Source organism: Schistocerca piceifrons, chromosome 10, assembly GCF_021461385.2.
Source record: "Schistocerca piceifrons isolate TAMUIC-IGC-003096 chromosome 10, iqSchPice1.1, whole genome shotgun sequence".
NCBI classification, from domain to species: Eukaryota; Metazoa; Arthropoda; class Insecta; order Orthoptera; family Acrididae; genus Schistocerca; species Schistocerca piceifrons.
The window spans coordinates 146,722,036-146,739,140 of record NC_060147.1 but is presented as its reverse complement, the minus strand read 5'-3'; the positions used below and the strand labels follow the sequence as shown (position 1 = coordinate 146,739,140).

At 43.4% G+C, this 17,105-nt stretch overlaps 1 protein-coding gene across 1 annotated transcript in view; it reads left to right on the top strand.

Moving 5' to 3' along the window:
• The window catches only part of LOC124718786, a 480,197-nt gene that overhangs the window by 52,883 nt on the left and 410,209 nt on the right, over positions 1–17,105 (top strand). Inside the window, exon 3 of the mRNA XM_047244394.1 lies at positions 2,324–2,490. Within this exon, the coding sequence (XP_047100350.1) occupies positions 2,324–2,490 (167 nt within the window). The remainder of the gene's footprint in view (positions 1–2,323; positions 2,491–17,105) is intronic.

Genomic DNA, 17,105 nt, shown 5'->3' with positions numbered 1-17,105 from the left:
TTTAAAGTGTTCACTGCAGAACAAAATAGCGAGTTGGTAGCATACCTGAAGTCAATGGAGAGCAGACTTTTCGGTCTAACACTGAAACACCTCATTGTCTGATCACTAGCCTGAAATTATCCAACCAAAATTGTATCCTTTTTTTGTGACAGTATCACTGATATGATAGTTCTAAATTAATAATTCTACAAACCTGCATCTGACTGCATCTGTGAACTTGTTTCTTGCACTCCTCCATTTTGCCAAAACTGCAGCAGGTATTTGACTCGGCAATCAAGTTTAAGAGAATAATGCCGTTTGTGCAATGGCACTAAGATGATACTGGAAAATTAACTTTCGGCCCTGATGTTTCCTTAATGAAATTATATCTTGACTCGAATAATGCCAGTTGTGCAATGACATAAAATTAGTTATTTGAAATAACTTTGCTCTGATAACGTTAGTTATACCAAAATCGATTTCAAATCATGAACTGCACATATATATTGCACAGAGGCCTCATTTTCTTTACGTTCTTTCGTTGGTGGGTAACTTTACAGTACTACTCATTTTCATATTGAATGCAACAAAGGATGTGGATTATGATTCAGTTAGATTTAAATACATGTTGATCTCAATATATATATTGTTAAAATTTTAAGTCATACACAAAACCTACCATTTTCAACATATTTGTGGCACGAATCACTCTTACAAAAAATTTTGCAAAACGCTTACTGTGTCAAACCTTGGACATACAAATCCTAACTCTGAACATTATCTAAAAAAAACCAATTTGAAATGATTATATACCTTCTCTCATTTGGTCAGGGACACCGACCTACCTTAAAGCTGTAACCAGACGCCTGCTTTCTCCGGCCAACTACCTGCCACTCCCGAGTTTTTTACCGCGCGCAGCCGGCTCTGTTAACGATCAAAGATCCTCCTACTCAAAGATATTATACTCGTTCCACCTTGCGGTTGGCAACTACAGACTATTTTCTGGAGCTACCCTGATCAGACCTTAGCACATATCTTTCACGATATTCATAATAATTTCAACGTTTATGCAATAATTAAGAAAAAATTCCCTGCGGGTGAGGCAGAATGGGAAATACGTAAGCATTTCTTTGAAAAAAGTAAAAAAAAAAAGAACATAAGACACGATTTTAACCGACTTTCACATTAGGTACGTTAGGTTATACTGCAAGGTTATTTATAATACCTTTAAGAAGTATTTTCTTGTGCTTCTTTAATTTACAAGAACTGCAAAACATTGATTATCCCGAGTTCCCGTAATAGAAAAATTTCCGTCGAGTATTTATTTGCATATTATGTAGTTGTTTTCCTTCGGTGTATATACAGACGGTTTCACGATTACGTTATAAAAATTTGAGATACTGTAGAGGAGAAAATTCGGAACATTTTATGGTAAGGAAATGCCGAATAAAGTTTCTGCGGCACTACGGACTTTCTACACAGCCGGTACGCCGGGAGGAACAGCAGAACGCTCCAGTTAGAAAAACCTTTATTCATTGAACAGTAGAGTACAATCAAATAGTGTGAACCAAATCTGCGACTTCACTGCCGTAGAGTAAATGTTCAGCTTCTTTGCATAATGTGAGACGACGAGGCATCTTTTGTCTGAATGTCTGTAAGATTCCGCGCTCAGGTACTGATTCTGGTCGAGCTGAGTACTCGGTGGACTGGGGAGAACCGCAGAAGAGGAACTCACGGACCAAGGGACGGCCTTGCAGTTACTCTCCGCGTTTGTCTGTGAGGTCTGCCCTCCTCCGACGATCGAAGCGAAGCGATCGTTCAAAATCTTCAGACGTGTGTGAATTCCTAAGGGACCAAACTGCTGAGGTCATCGGTCCGTAGGCTTACACACTACTTAAACTAACTTATGCTAAGAACGACAGACACACACTCATGTCCGACAGAGGACTCGAACCTCAGGCGGGAGGGGCAGCGCGTTTCGTGACATGGCGCCCCAGACCGCGCGGCCACTCCGCGTGGCTGAAGCGAACGCCCTCCAGAAGTTCAGATAAGGGGTTGTCCAGAAAGTTAAAGTACCGTGCGCCATTCAGATGATGTGGTAAGATGTGTAGACTAATAACGCTATCTCCAGCCAAAATGTTTACTGAGAATCTCACCTGGTAACTTTTCGTACGGGTACTGCGTGGATTTTCCATAGCCCAGTGGTGGCTTTTGGGGGACTTGCGTTCTAAAAGTCCAGTCCCCAGTAAACAGCACGAGGTATGGAAAATTGGAGGCAAGAGTACAGTGACGAAAGAACCAGTGTGAGGAATGTTGGCGTGAGGCTGTTGTGCTGTTTGAACAGGTTGGTCACGAACTGGGTGGGGGTCCCGCCAGTCGCCTTCTCCACGTTCCTGCCTGCACGCGCCGCCGTCTGTCGCCCTCAGTCGACGACCAGCTTCGTGCTCGCCGGTGTGTCAGCACAGCCGACGAGCCACGCTTGCCGCGCCGCAGCACACAAACTCCTGTGCAGTACGTGTGACACAAAGCGTACGGCTGTGGGTAGGGAGTCAGCGAATGAAACGCGCTCGGCTGGTTCAAATGGCTCTGAGCACTATGGGACTCAACTTATGAGGTCATCAGTCCCCTAGAACTTAGAACTACTTAAACCTAACTAACCTAAGGACATCACACACATCCATGCCCGAGGCAGGATTCGAACCTGCGACCGTAGCGAATGCGCCAAGTCTTCAACGACTACAGTCGCACAACAATATCTCTCAAAACTCGATTATTGTCGTATGTAAAAGCTGGTATCCGTATCGAGTTCAGTGTCCAGACACTCGTGGACGAGACTGGAACTCAAATTGAGGGAACAAAGCAAAAAGAGAAACCATGAACTCTGTTTTCAGATTATTAAATTGTTCCAATTTCATTCTCGTAGCGTTTCAAAGATTAGCGGTACGGATATTAGTGTGAGTGAAACAGCTGAATCAGCTAAAATAGAATAAATCTCCAGTGCCCTATGCGATCCCTCTCGTATTCCGTACCGAATTTGTCGCCGAACGAACCCCTCTTTTAACTGTAATCTAGCAAAGATCCCTTAAACAAAAAACCGCGCCCAGTAGTTGAAAGAAAGCATAGATCACAGCCGTCTATAACCCTGACATCCATTTGTTGAAGAATCTTAGAACATATTGTGTACTCAAACATAATAAGATACCTCGAACATAATGACCTCCTCAATGCCGACCAGCACGGATTCCAAAAACATCGACCGTGTGAAAGCCAACTCGCACTTTCCTCACGTGACGTACTGAAAGCCACGGGTAGTTGCAGTTTCTCCAAATTTCCGAAAAGCGCACCTAAAAAAACTGTCAACCCTATACTGGGGTATTAAGCGAAATGTTTATTGGAACGAAGATTTGTTGGTAGAGCGGGCACATCTTTCCTTGGATGGACAGTCATCGACAAATGTCCAGACAAGTGTGTGAGAACCCAATTGGTGTTCACGCTGTATACTAATGACGTTGCAGACAGTAGTCGCTGACACTTTCTGAAGATGACGCACTTATCTGAGGTGTGGTACTGTCTGAAAAAAGCTGCATAAATATTCATCAAGATTTTGATAAGATTTCAAAATCGTGCAAAGATTGGCAACTCGCTTCAAATGCTTAGAAATACAAAATTGTGCACAAAACGAAAAACGTAGTATTCTATGACTATAGTATCAATGACGCACAGCTGGAATCGGCCAGCTCATACACTTACACGGCTGTAACAATTTGTAGGGATATGAAATGGAATGATTAGATAGGTTGAGCCGTGGGTAAAGCAGGTGGTAGGCTTCGGCTTATCGGTAGAGTACTGGGGAAAATCAATCAGTCCAAAAAACAGATTGTGCGCAAAACATTGGTGTGACCCATTCTAAAGTAGCGATCAAATGTGTGGCGGCCGTACGAAAGGGGATACTGAATGTACACAGGGAAGACCGACACGAATGGTCATATGTCTGTTTGATCTGAGGGGCAGTTTCAGTCGAACTTTCGCGAGGATGAGACTGCATTAAGTTCAGCACAGAGACGTTCAAACAGTCACTCTTCCCCCGCTCCATACGTGAACGAAACAGCAGGAAGGAGCCCTAATGAATGATTCAGTGGAATACACCGGCTGCCGTGGAACGTATGGATGCAGATGTAAAATTTTTTTATTTCCTTGTATTCAGACGAGGGCAGTTTGTGTAGATTGAGCGGTGAGAGTGACAACGTTGTTAAAAAATTGATATTTCCCGTCAAAGTTTTCGGTCGGAAATTTTGTGCAATTTCGGTAAAGGCTCGACTCGACAAAGACGTGTCTGATCGCTTCGTCCAACCTGTCACCGTCAGAAAAAGGCTGTTTACAAGCCAAGTCCCGGGCATAATTTAGTCGCGGTTCTGCTTGTGTGTGCGACGAATTTCCTTAAGCATTTTTTGTTGTATACGGGGTGATTATAATTATAATTCCAGTTCTAAATCGCTGTAAAAAACGAACCACTGCTCAGAATGATCTCAAATATGACCAAATTATTAGCGAAGAAGGGGAAAACGTTATTGCAACCAAACAATTAAATTTTAGCACTAGATGCCGTTTTTGCCGTCAGGACAATTAAAAACCGATTTTTCCCATTCGATATGGATACGTCCTTGCCTCGGTGTGCGAGCTTACTTAACAGTGCCACAATTGTGCGATTAGCAGAATGCAAAGTACGGTCGATTTAATGTGCAGCTCAACCATAACGGTCGTATTGCGGTTCATCTGTCATTTGTAGCCAAATCCATTTACATTGTGACGTTAATGTGCCATCTAGTGGGAAAATTTTCGTTAACTTTTTTTGTTCCCATAGCGTTTGCCGCTTCGTCGACAATATTCTGTTCAAATTTGACAGTGTTCTGAGCAGTGGTAGATTCTTTACAACGCTTTGAAACTTGAACTCGAACTACAATCTTATCCTGTGTTTAAGGCGTAAGTCAGACAAGTAAGGATTTATTACGGAACCGCCGTAAGACGATCTGTTTAAAACTGAAGAAAATGAGGACAGCCAGCTAGTGGGGGGCCTGGCGCAGCCTCTCTCCGCAGACAGCCCAGTTAGCCTCTCTCCACTTGCCGCAGGCTCGGCGTACTGAAGCTGATCCGTCAACAGTACTGTAGCGCAGCAGGAGTGGTGGGATTTACACACACATACAGAGCTGGCCCGCGGCACAATGCGGCAGTCCAGGGGTCGGTGTCAGGGGGAGGGGGAGGGGGGGAGAGGCGCCCCCCTGCTGCCAGCTGCGTGGCGAGTAACAAACCTGCACCTTAATGTCAAGAAGCCGGAAAAATACTGTAGTCATTGACTAAAAATTCAGCAACAAATGGAACATGAAGAACACCTATCTAAAATTAATAAGGAGGCAGCGCGTTTTGTTTCTCAAAGTAGCGGCTTCGCTTCAAATTTACCGAGTCTCGTTCGGCTGGTCTAAGCAGAAACACTTTCACTGGTAAAGGAAATTAATTCCCGAACGAGTCCGCGCTCATTGTGCATATTTTGTGTGTAAAACCGTCTAAACCTCTTAACGCATTGCGCACAGATAGCGCGCCATCCGTTACGGACGGAGCTGCAGGTAACTCGTGTTTTTCTCGTCTGCATAGGCCATCCGCTGTGACATATTTTAACTACGTCTGTTCGAGTGGTTACACTGATTGATTCTCTCCGTGTAAGTTCGTTTATTTAGCTTGTTCATTGTGTTTTCATATTTCAGATAGTTACAATTTTCCTCTTCAAGTTCCTCCTGCTTTCAGAGACGGCCCTACTCAGCAAATGAACGAATCTGAAACACTTTGGCAAGTCTGTGACGATGATTATTCAAATGTTCCTAGTGAGAATGAAGATTCTGATGACTGTGTGGATCAAAGTTTTTGTTGTTCCGAGAACAATTCCGTGGACGATGACATCATCAGTCCTGTAAGGAAGTGTGAAGCGGCTGTGTTTTCAGGGGATTCCGTTAATGACAAAAAAATGGTTCAAATGGCTCTGAGCACTATGGGACTCAACTGCTGAGGTCATTAGTCCCCTAGAACTTAGAACTAGTTAAACCTAACTAACCTAAGGATATCACAAACATCCATGCCCGAGGCAGGATTCGAACCTGCGACCGTAGCGGTCTTGCGGTTCCAGACTGCAGCGCCTTTAACCGCACGGCCACTTCGGCCGGCCGTTAATAACAATGAAGGTGATTCTGTTCTCGCGCATAATTTCTTTTGTGATAATATTAAGACGTGCCGTCATTTGTCACCTCGTTTACAACTGCTGCCATCAGCAGATCTCTAATTAATATTGATGCAGCACAAGAACGAGAGGCGATTCTTATACGTTATCAGGCTACAAAAACTGAAACAGTAACTGGTTAATATTTTTTTTAAACGTTCTGTACCAGGACTTGGAATTCGTAGAAACGAGACTGTGTGGCACGGGGAGCGAGTAGTGCGTTCTTCCGCGAGATGGAGCTCGCTCAGGCGTTTCAATTTAATAATCCGACTGCTTCATTATTTTGTAATCTGTTTTGCAAGTAAGTTTTAGTTCACACGACACAGTTTACATCTGTCGGACATCCGCAGTTCTAAGGAGAAGTACATCTATAACAGCATGTGCGTGATATTAAAGTTTATGCGACTGTTGTACAAATGTTATGTTAAAGCAGATTCAGTGAATACTTGAGGTGAAATTCACCTCAACTCAATATGGAGTAATTGCCGCCATGTGAACAGCTAGTTTTATGAATGTGCAGTTACACTCATTTAAAACGTGTTTTATAATTTGACTTGCAATGTTTGTAATTTAAAGACATTCCGTCATTTTATCAGTATGATCAGAAAAAAAGTTTGAAGGCAACTCTCGACTAATCTTTGAAATGTTGTCTGAGCCAAGCTGACAGTTCACTCTCCGATTACCCGTAACTTATATTCGGAATCTCGTTCTACATGACGGCGATCAATCTCGCTCCCTGCTTGTCGAGCGGGAGGGGGAAAGGGGGGGGGGGGAGACGACGATGAAGAAACTGGAGCTGAAAAGTAGCTGGCACATATTGGACTGGTTTCAGAAGCAAAATAAAGACGTCTCATTACTGAGGATGTGAGTGTCAAGTAGCGCAATGGATTGATCCAACGAGTACCCTTTGGCTCCTGCAAGAAACAATTTCCACCTCACACTACTACAGAAGTCAGACACTCCTAATGTACCAACAAGAACTGCTTGAAAAATATTCAGCAACAATATCCTCTTGAGTCGTCCGCTGTAAGGAAAAGACACAGAAATATTTTATATTCTTACGTAACTAGTGGAATTCTTGGGTATTGGAGTATTGCTAGTTAGTGTAAGAAAAACAGTAAAGGAACGAAAAATATTATTTATTGTAAAAAAATTCTGAGAAATCAAGTGACACTTTTTCTTATAAAATAATAAATTTCCAGGTTCTTTTTGGAACAGTAGATTGCCTCTTATGGATAGGAATGCTATTATTTTACAAAGTATGGAAAGGTTCTTTTCTCTGTATTCTTGAAGAATGTTATTTACTCGGCAGAATGGCTAAGAGCCCCGCCTACACAACTCGAATAACTTTTCTAGGTACGGTCAAGGCTGTTGCGTGAGAAATGTAGTGGAGTGTACTGTTACGGAGGACAGACGGGGCCAGCATACGCTGTAGCGCACAATACCGTGAGCTGCTACGACTGCTGCCCGCGTCGCTCGCTGCTTACAAGTAACACAACTATCTGTTTCTATCTAGATTGACCTTCGCCAATCAAACCCTCCCTACGCCTTGATGAAGTCAAGGACTCTTATCTGACCCCAGTCCAACTATTGGCGATGCCACGCAATACTCGCTCGCAGGCATTTAACTAGACTCTGTCCGTGTTGACACCGCACGATAAGTGTGGCGGCCAACACAGTGAACGACGCTTAGTCGTCAGTGACTCAATACAGAGTATAACTCGGATTCGCTCACAACAGAGGTGCTCTCCCAGAGAAGTACTGAGGAGCGGCTTTGTTCCTCGCTCTCTGCGTACAGGTACGACCGCACTCGCTCTCGTTACGTGTTCCCATTCCAAGAGCGACAACGGAATAGCTCCTTTTTCTGGAAAAGTTGCAAGGGTGTATCATTCGCTGTCTTCCCTCACTCCTCTGGCTCTTTGCGTCAGAAATATTCTGCTAATCAGCGTTGCTCTTTTAAACGGGAGAATGACGTTTCGTTTAAGTCGATCAATGCGGAAATATGTAGCATCTCCGTTAGGCGTATACTGTCCTCCTGTGAGAACTCCGTAACTGTGCAGTCAGTCCGTCAAAAAGTGCGTCTCCTGGGCGCTCCCACACAATGTAGCAGAATTTGCCCAAGTCGAATACAGGGTCGTTATCCCTTCGCTCTGGCAAAAGCTGTCCTCTCTCTGGGCGGTCGATCCGGCTGAAGTAGGTGTGTTGACTCACCACTCTGAAGGGACGGGCCTCCCAGCAGGCTGGTTGCCTCTTGAGAACGAAAATTCCTGTGGCCGTCATGTTGTGTACACCGGCCTCGACTTTTTGAACCTCGGTGCGCACTTGTGATGTATTTACTAGATTTGCATATTGCTTACATGAATTCATACAAAATTGACTCTACCTTGTCGAGTTTGGGTTCGAATGAAGCGTGTTAATGTGCTGAATACGATTGTGAGGACGGAATATGTAAGAAATGAAGGTCAGGACAGCACGTCACCTTGCAAGGAGACTGACAGAAAGGCTGGCTGTTCGGATTGATGAAAAATGTTCTGAGGATATGGAGGCACATACTTTCAAATTACTCCTCGGTGTAGGTGAAGATATATTCGTGCCGATGTCGCAGTGGAAGGAGCGGCAGCGCAGTGAGGCGTGACCCACTGCTCGCGGTCCACAACCTGCCGCGGCCGCCCGAGCACAGTTTCCGCGTTCTCTGGTAGCCAGACCGGGTTCTCGGGCTGGGCCCCAGTTTCGGAGACCTGCATCCTCGAACCCGAGTCCTCGTCCTCGCGCTTCCACATCTGAGAATCGAATTTGCCCACTGCACCGCGAGCTGGAATTTGCCGTTGCTGATTCTCCTCACTTTTGCTGAGCGCAGTTCGTGGCTTCAGATCGACCCTCGCCACAAGAGCGAGTGTCCACACAGTCTGCCTCACTGCTGCAGAGCCACGGGTCTAGACTGGCGACACCAGGACGCCCTGACGGCCACTGTTGCGAGCATCCGGAGCCCAGCTCACCTCAGACCGATCCCAGGAAGACAGGTAGGCTCGTGATGAGATTTACGGTTTCAGATCGCCCGTTACCTCAAGAGCTGAGGTACGCAGCTTCGGACGAGGCACCACCTCGCGATTCCACATACGTGACTGCGAACTGGGGTCGGTCAGATAACGTCAAGTTCGGAGACTCGTAACAGCTACCGTTCTATATACCTCCAGATTCAGAGACCTGGATGGGTCGTCTTTCCAGGAGTCCGAGTTTAGAGACTCAGATCAGATGCAGTCCAGAGGAGGTAGGCATGTGGAACGGTATGCTCTGAAGTGTCGTAAGTACCGATCGAGAATTTCAGATCCGCAACGGTACAGAGAAATCGACAGTACATTTTCTCAGGAAGACAGATTTTCAGGTTTGGGTTACCCTCCCCAGCAGTCCAGGTCATCCTACACGAACTCCGTCCATTCTCGTTGGCCGAGGCGCTCAGTAACTCTTAACTGGTATTTGCGGATAGTGGCTTTTGTTTGTAGCACCTAACTTGCCAACTCGTGGGGAGTTGCGAATAATATTGAAATAATTTTAGTGTTAAATTCATATACACTGTGTACTGCTGAACTTACACATACAGTGTCGTGGGCGCATGAATTTGTCCACGTTTCAAAATATTGCATGATAATTGAATTCAGTTGTAATTAATCTGTTTAAATTCTGTTACATATAAGTGCCTGTTAATGTGCTACTTACGAATTGGCCTGTCTATTTTCTCTTAATTTTTTGCTTTTGTTCCCACATTAAACAAATTGCTTTTCCTATGTATTACGTGTTGTTTCTGCGTACATATTATTTTAAACAAAGCTGTACACAGATGAATGTGCTATTTTACTTCCTTCCTTGCTTTCGGTTGTAACAGAAAACTTGTATATTAAGAAGGTTGTATTTATGGCTTATCGGCTTACAATTAGAATACTACTACATAATTTGAGTCGTCCGAAGCTTTGTGACGCTACCCATCCGCTGATTGCAAGTATCTGAAATAATGTCATCGAAGTTACTGCACTGGCATATCGGGCAGCTGAAGAGTGTCACCAATCGATTTGCCCATTCAGTCTAACCTGACGTAGTTAAAACCTCTTATTTTCCCAGCATAGCACATCGTAACATTTTCTTTCTCGCTGTCGATTTTATTAGAAACTCTGTACTCATTGTTAAAAAAATGAAAAGTAGTTCACTTTTATGTTGGTAATTAAGGATACAGTGAAAACAAGTATTTCAACATTGTCTTTTCGGAAATAGATATAATGAGAATGCAGCTGTAGTAGAATTACAAGAACTACAACTTAACTGTAGCAACCAGGCACAAGCGCGACATAAAAGCTGATTGGCATTTAACGGTTACCTGTTCTGCACCTGTCAACATCCGTCGCCAGACGCGCAGTGCAAGCTGGCCGGCCTGGTGCTCTCAGATAAACAAACATTTTTGTTTGCTTTAAAATTCGACAGTCTTACGGCAAATATGTGTAATTTGAGGAATCACACATATTTCGCGCGAGTATTGCAAATTTTACTCAGAAATGCGTTTCGAAAGCTGCAAAGTGCGCGGCAGAGGGTAGTGGGCTTCCCCCCGTCCCCAGCAGTGTGTGTCGCGTGCAGTGCTGAAAGCTCTGAGGGAACGTCTCTGCATTTCTTTCATTACATATAAACATTTTAATACAAACACACACACATGAATAAGCACACAAGTAACATTTTTAAGAAATAAGTGCTAGAGTCACAAAGGAAATACTTCTGTACTGTGTCCAATAGTTAAATGTACAAACTGCACCATAAATATACTTCATAAGAAAGTTTTATTTGTATGTGAACATATAATTATACGCTAAATGCAAAACAGTTAACAGTTTATAAGAATTAAGTACCTTCATCAAAATTATTTTTACATTCTGTTCAATAGTTTTATGTTAAACAGTACTTTAAGTGAAGAATTCCTTTCCTTGTAGTAAACTATTCCATTACCATCATTGAATCATAGGATAAGTTAATCTCTTGCATACGGATGGCAACCATGGATGTTATGAAATAGCCTTTTCGAACCTTTAATATTCCTCACACCAGTGCACTAAACCACAATGGGCCGGTTAGTTTTCAAATCTTGAAATATTCTTGTTGAAAGTTATAGTATACAAATATCTTGCACACAAATATAGGATATAAATATAAGAGCTATTAAATTTCAACCAATACCCTGATGTTATTCACAAAATAGTCTTCTCCTGGACAGTTGTGAAAGAGAAATTTTCTTTTCTGTCTTTTATTTTTCTTACCCTTTTCCGTAACTAAAACAATAGTGCCACGTTTATATGACAAGTGATATCTGTCTACAAGTAGATGACTAGTAATTTTTCGGATTAAAATGTCTTCTTGTACAAACTAAAATTGCCTCCTTGCCAAATATAGGAAAAAAATAAGAAATAATAATCATATTGACGTAGGATTGTTCTGTAAGTTTTGCAGGTTTTCCATGTTCTTGTGAAACGTTGTTTTGTACTAAATAGTGACTTAAATAAATTGATACACGTCTGCACCATAATTTTCAACATGTTTCCAAACGTGTCAACGTAATCTCTTTGCCCTCATGTTCTTATTCCACATACACACAGTATTCTTCTAGTGTTGTATGACGATGGTTGATAATAAAAGCAGCGGCGTGACCTAAAATCCAAAATATGTTAAAAAATGACGAAATTCCTCCAGCTGTATTAAGGTGTTGGTTTTATTGGCAACTAGTTTCGATGTTGTTACATCATCATCTTCAGGCCCATACTGTTGACAGTAACCGTATGTGTCTAACACTAGTAGTCAGTGCTGAGATAGGCTCACCACTGACTTTTCAAATCTTGGAATATACCTGTTGAAAGTTATAGTATACAAATATCTTGCATACAAATATAGGTGGTGAGATAGGCGAACCAATGACTACTAGTGTTTAGACAGATACGGTTACTGTCAACAAGTATGGGCCCGAAGATGATGTTGTAACAACATCGAAACTAGTTGCCAATAAAACCAACATCTTAATACAGCTGGAGGAATTTCGTCATTTTTAACATATATTGTGCTAGCTGACGTCCCAATTATGGATATACGAAGATTAAAATCCAAAAGGCGGCACTTTGCTTCCTGCGTGGATATCGTATTTTTTCTGTTTGGTTAATTCCATGATGTCGACGTTGTGCGGAACCGTGCGGTCAGTTATCGCCAGTCTGCTTCGCATGTGAGCCACGATCGGCCCGGCTGCACCACAGAATTAAGGTTTCAACGTGACCGCATACCGTACAGGCGGATGTGGGGCTCATGTGGATGTTGTGGAGTTTCTTATTGGTTGGAACTTTCTTGTCGATCATTAGATACCACGTAGACCGGACGCGTGATGGCAATATAGAGCTGTGGATATTCCGCCAGACGATATTCCACGTTGCCTGCGGGTATTTTTGAATGACTCTGTTTCCTCTACCATCTGTTGTGAGAAGAATACAGATTTTCTCGTTGGTTAAGGTGTATGGACGTTGTCAGCTTCTCGTATGTAACTAAACTCGCAATAGTACAGCTAATATGGCGAAACGTTATTGGTATCATAGCTTCGTTAATGGGTGGCATTATACTCTATGGCTTCCAATTTAGCATGAAGTTCATAATGAAGCTCAGTGTGCCGTTGTTGATAACTTTATGCATACGGTTGATTAATAAGGTCCAAAACTTATGTCTGCCACCAATCACTACTCGTGACGTTGGCCAGGTCAACGTTTGAAAGCTTATTTTGGAAATGTGGCCTCTGAGGACATACCAGCAGAACGCCGTGTGTAAGCTGTCTGCTAGGTGATTTGAGACTGGTAGGATTTGGCCTAGATAGTACATTCTGCTCGCTGTTGGTATTCTGACTGAGTGTACACTTTGCAGGAGATCTAATTCCCCGTCAGAATAAATGTATGTAGTGCCTCAGGTCTGGACTCCGAGATATTTGTGCTGTGGCTTAGTTGCACACCAAGCGGAGCTCACCATCTGCAGCATCGTCGATGGAACCGACTGTGGTCCTTTGGTGCAGAGCCGAGTGGAGGGTCTGAATCAGAGGCTCAGGCGGTTCTGTGACCGTGTGGGCTGCAGATTGCTTGACTAGCGCCATCGGGTGGTGGGTTTCTGGGTTCCGCTTAATAGGTCAGGAGCGGGGGATATGTGGAAGGGATGGTTGTTTAGGTTAGGGGGCCCAGGAAACCACGGGGAAAGAGCGTCCGTATAAATGGTGGCAGGTAAAACGCAGTAAGGTAGTTGTAGAAACGATCGGTACTGTAGTTGTAAACTTTCGTAGCTGTGTTGGGAAAGAACCAGAGCCCCAAATGGCTCTGAGCACTATGGGACTCAACTGCTGTGGTCATCAGTCCCCTAGAACTTAGAACTAGTTAAACCTAACTAACCTAAGGACATCACACACATCCATGCCCGAGGCAGGATTCGAACCTGCGACCGTAGCAACAGCGCGGCTCCGGACTGGAGCGCCTAGAACCGCACGGCCACCGCGGCCGGCCACCAGAGCCCCAAGCCCTAATAGAAAGAACTGAAGCTCAAATAGTTATAGGTATGGAAAGCTGGCTAAAGCTGGAAATAAGTTCAGCCGAATTTTTTTTAAATGACCTGGCAGTGTTCTGAAAGGATAGATTAAATGCAGGTGGTGGTGTAGTATTTATTGCTGTCAGGATTGGTTTACCTTGTAGTGAAACTGAAGTAAATGGTTCCTGCGAAATAGTATTGGTAGAGGTTATACTTGACCACCGGACTAAAGTACTAACTGGATCGTTTTACTAATACTAACCCCCGACTCAGAAGATATAGTTGAGACAGCTGCTGAACAGTTCAAAGAAAACTTATGTCTCAATTCAAACAGATACCCCACACATACAGTTATAGTCGGTGTTGGCTTCAATCTACCCTCGATATGCTGGAAGAATTATACGTTTAAAGCCGGCGGCAGGCATAAAACGTCATCCGAAATTGTACTGAATGTTTTCGCAGAAAATTATTTTGAACTATTACTTTATGAGCCCACTCGAAGCGTAAATGTTTGGAAAATCACACTTGACCTCTTAGCAACAAATAATCCTGGCCAAATAGTATTGCGCCGAATACAGGGATTAGCGACCACAAGGCAGTTGCTGCTAGGCTGAATACCGTAACACCTACAACCATCAAAATGAAACGCAAAGTACATCTGTTTACAAAAGTTGATAAAAAAGCTCTTAACGACTTTTTAAGAGACAGTCTCCACTCCGACCGATCTGATCACGTAAGCGTAGAAAAAATGAATGATTTCAAAGAGATAGTATAGACGGCAATTGAGAGATATATACCACATAAATTAATGAGTGATGGTGCTGATCCCTCATGGTACACAAAACGGGTCAGATCGTTGTTGCAGAACCAACGAAATAAGCATGCCAAATTTAAAAGAACGCAGAATCCCAAGATTGGCAAAGTTTTGCAGAAGTTGGAAATATAGAGCGTACTTCAGTGCGAGATGCTTTTAATAATTTCCACAACGAAACACTGTCTCGGAATTTGGCAGAAAACCCAAAGAGATTCTGGTCATACATAAATCACACCAGTGGCAAGACGCAACCAACACTTTCACTGCGCGATAACAACGGTGAAGTCACTGATGACCGTGCCACTAAAGCAGATTTATTAAACACGGTTTTCCGAAACTCCTTCACCAAAGAAGGAGAAGTAAATATTCCTGAATTCCAATCAAGAACAACTGCCAAGATGAGAAGCAGAGAAGTAGATACCCTCGGAGCAGCAAAGGTCCAGACTAATGGAATATCGCCTCAGTTTTGCGACTGGATTCGTGATTTCCTGTCAGAAAGGTCTCAGTTAGTAGTAATAGACGTAAAGTCATCGAGTAAAACAGAAGTAATATTCTGCGTTCCCCAAGGAAGTGTTATAGCCCCCTCTATTGCTCCTGATTATATTAACGTCATGATTTCGATAAGATATCGTATGGTGCGAAAACTGGCAATTGGCCCTGAATAAAGAAAAGTGTGAAGTTATTCACATGAGTACTAAAAGAAATCCGCTAAATTTCGATTACGCGATAAGTCACACAAATCTGAAGGCTGTAAATTCAACTAAATACTTAGGGGTTACAATTAGAAATACCGTAAATTGGAACGATCACATAGATAATGTTGTGGGTAGAGCAAACCAAAGGCTGCGAGTCACTGGCAGAACACTTATAGAAGGTGCAACAGGTGTACTACAGAGACTGCTTACACCACGCTTGTCCTCCTTGTTCTGGAGTATTGCTGTGCGGTGTGGGATCCGCATCAGATGGGACTGATGGATGACGCCGAAAAAATTCAAAGAAGGGCGGCTCGTTCTGCATTATCGCAAAATATGGGAGATAGCGTCACAGACATGATACGTGGAATGGCAATCATTAAAACAAAGGCGGCGTTTTTCAATTCGACGGGATCTTCTAGTGAAATTTCAGTCACCAGTTTTCTCCTCCGATTGCTAAAACACTGTTGGCACCTACCTACATAGAGAGAAATGATTATCACGATAAAATAAGAGAAATCAGGGCTCGCACAGAAAAATGTAAGTTCGAGAGGGGAACGATAGAGAGACAGCTTGAAGGTGGTTCATTGAACACTCTGCCAGGCACTTGATTCTGAATAGCAGAGTAATCACATAGAAGTAAATGTAGATGTAGATGGGTAGTAGCGTCAGCAACGCCTCCCCCTACATGGAGCAACGTCATCTGTGTTTAGTTTCGCACCGGTGATCGTGTTGAAATCGTCGATGATGTTCTCCACTTCCGTCAGTTTTGCTTTGGGATCGTACTGCTAAGCAGATGTCGACACTATAAGCAATGCAAGCGAGTTTCTCCATTCCGATTTCGATTGCAAGTGATCACTGGGTTATGTGCACAAGTAAGGGTTCTACCGCGATGACAGGAGCAGCCTTGCCTGATGGATCCCCTAGTTACAGTTTTGCCGGACATCAAGATACGTTATGTGGCACTGGAAATGAAGTGCTGCATTAGTTTGACGAAACTTTAGCCGAAACCCATCTTCGTCAGTGCCTTAATCAGATATCCATGGCTTTCAAAGTCTAAAATTAGTAGCGTGCCGCCTTCTTTATTGTCCGCCAGAGTACAGATGTTATACTGTAGATCGCAAGCAGCTGATATTACACTGCACAATATTGGTGTTTTCCTAGTATTTTGTGTAGCACCGTTTGCATTCGCTGTTTAAATCGCCAGTTTTCGCCCCCGATTGCGAAAACACTGTTGGCACCCACCTGCATAGAGAGAAATGATCACGATAAATTAAGAGAAATCAGGGCTCTGGGTTAAGTAAGGTGATAGGTCGCATTTCATGTATCCTTTTGCTGTTTCCTTTTTTTTTGGGTAAAGGCAAAATGAAGCATTTTTTGAGTTCCTCTAGGACAAATTCAGGCTGCCACAATTCATTAGCAAGTTGAGTTAATCTTGGGGCCAAGATATCCCAGTAGTGTTGACAAAATTCCCCTCCGGGAGCGTCGAGTCCAGGAGGTTTTCGTTTCGTGGCGCTGAACACGGCCTGTTATACATCAGCTTCACTGAATGGAACCTCAAGCGTGTCATTGTCGTCACGTGACAATACGGAAACTGTTTGATTGAGTACTTCGGAGAGCGGTCACTGACGTAAAGTCCTCTACAGTAGTTATACACTTGTAAATACAATCCCCGTCGCATCAATAACTACTTCAGTTAGCTTCGCTTTCCGCCGCCGCGATGTTCGTAAAGTGTGGTACAGCGAGGCTGTTTCTTTTGGTCCGATGTCCTTTGGTTGGGGTCGCGTTT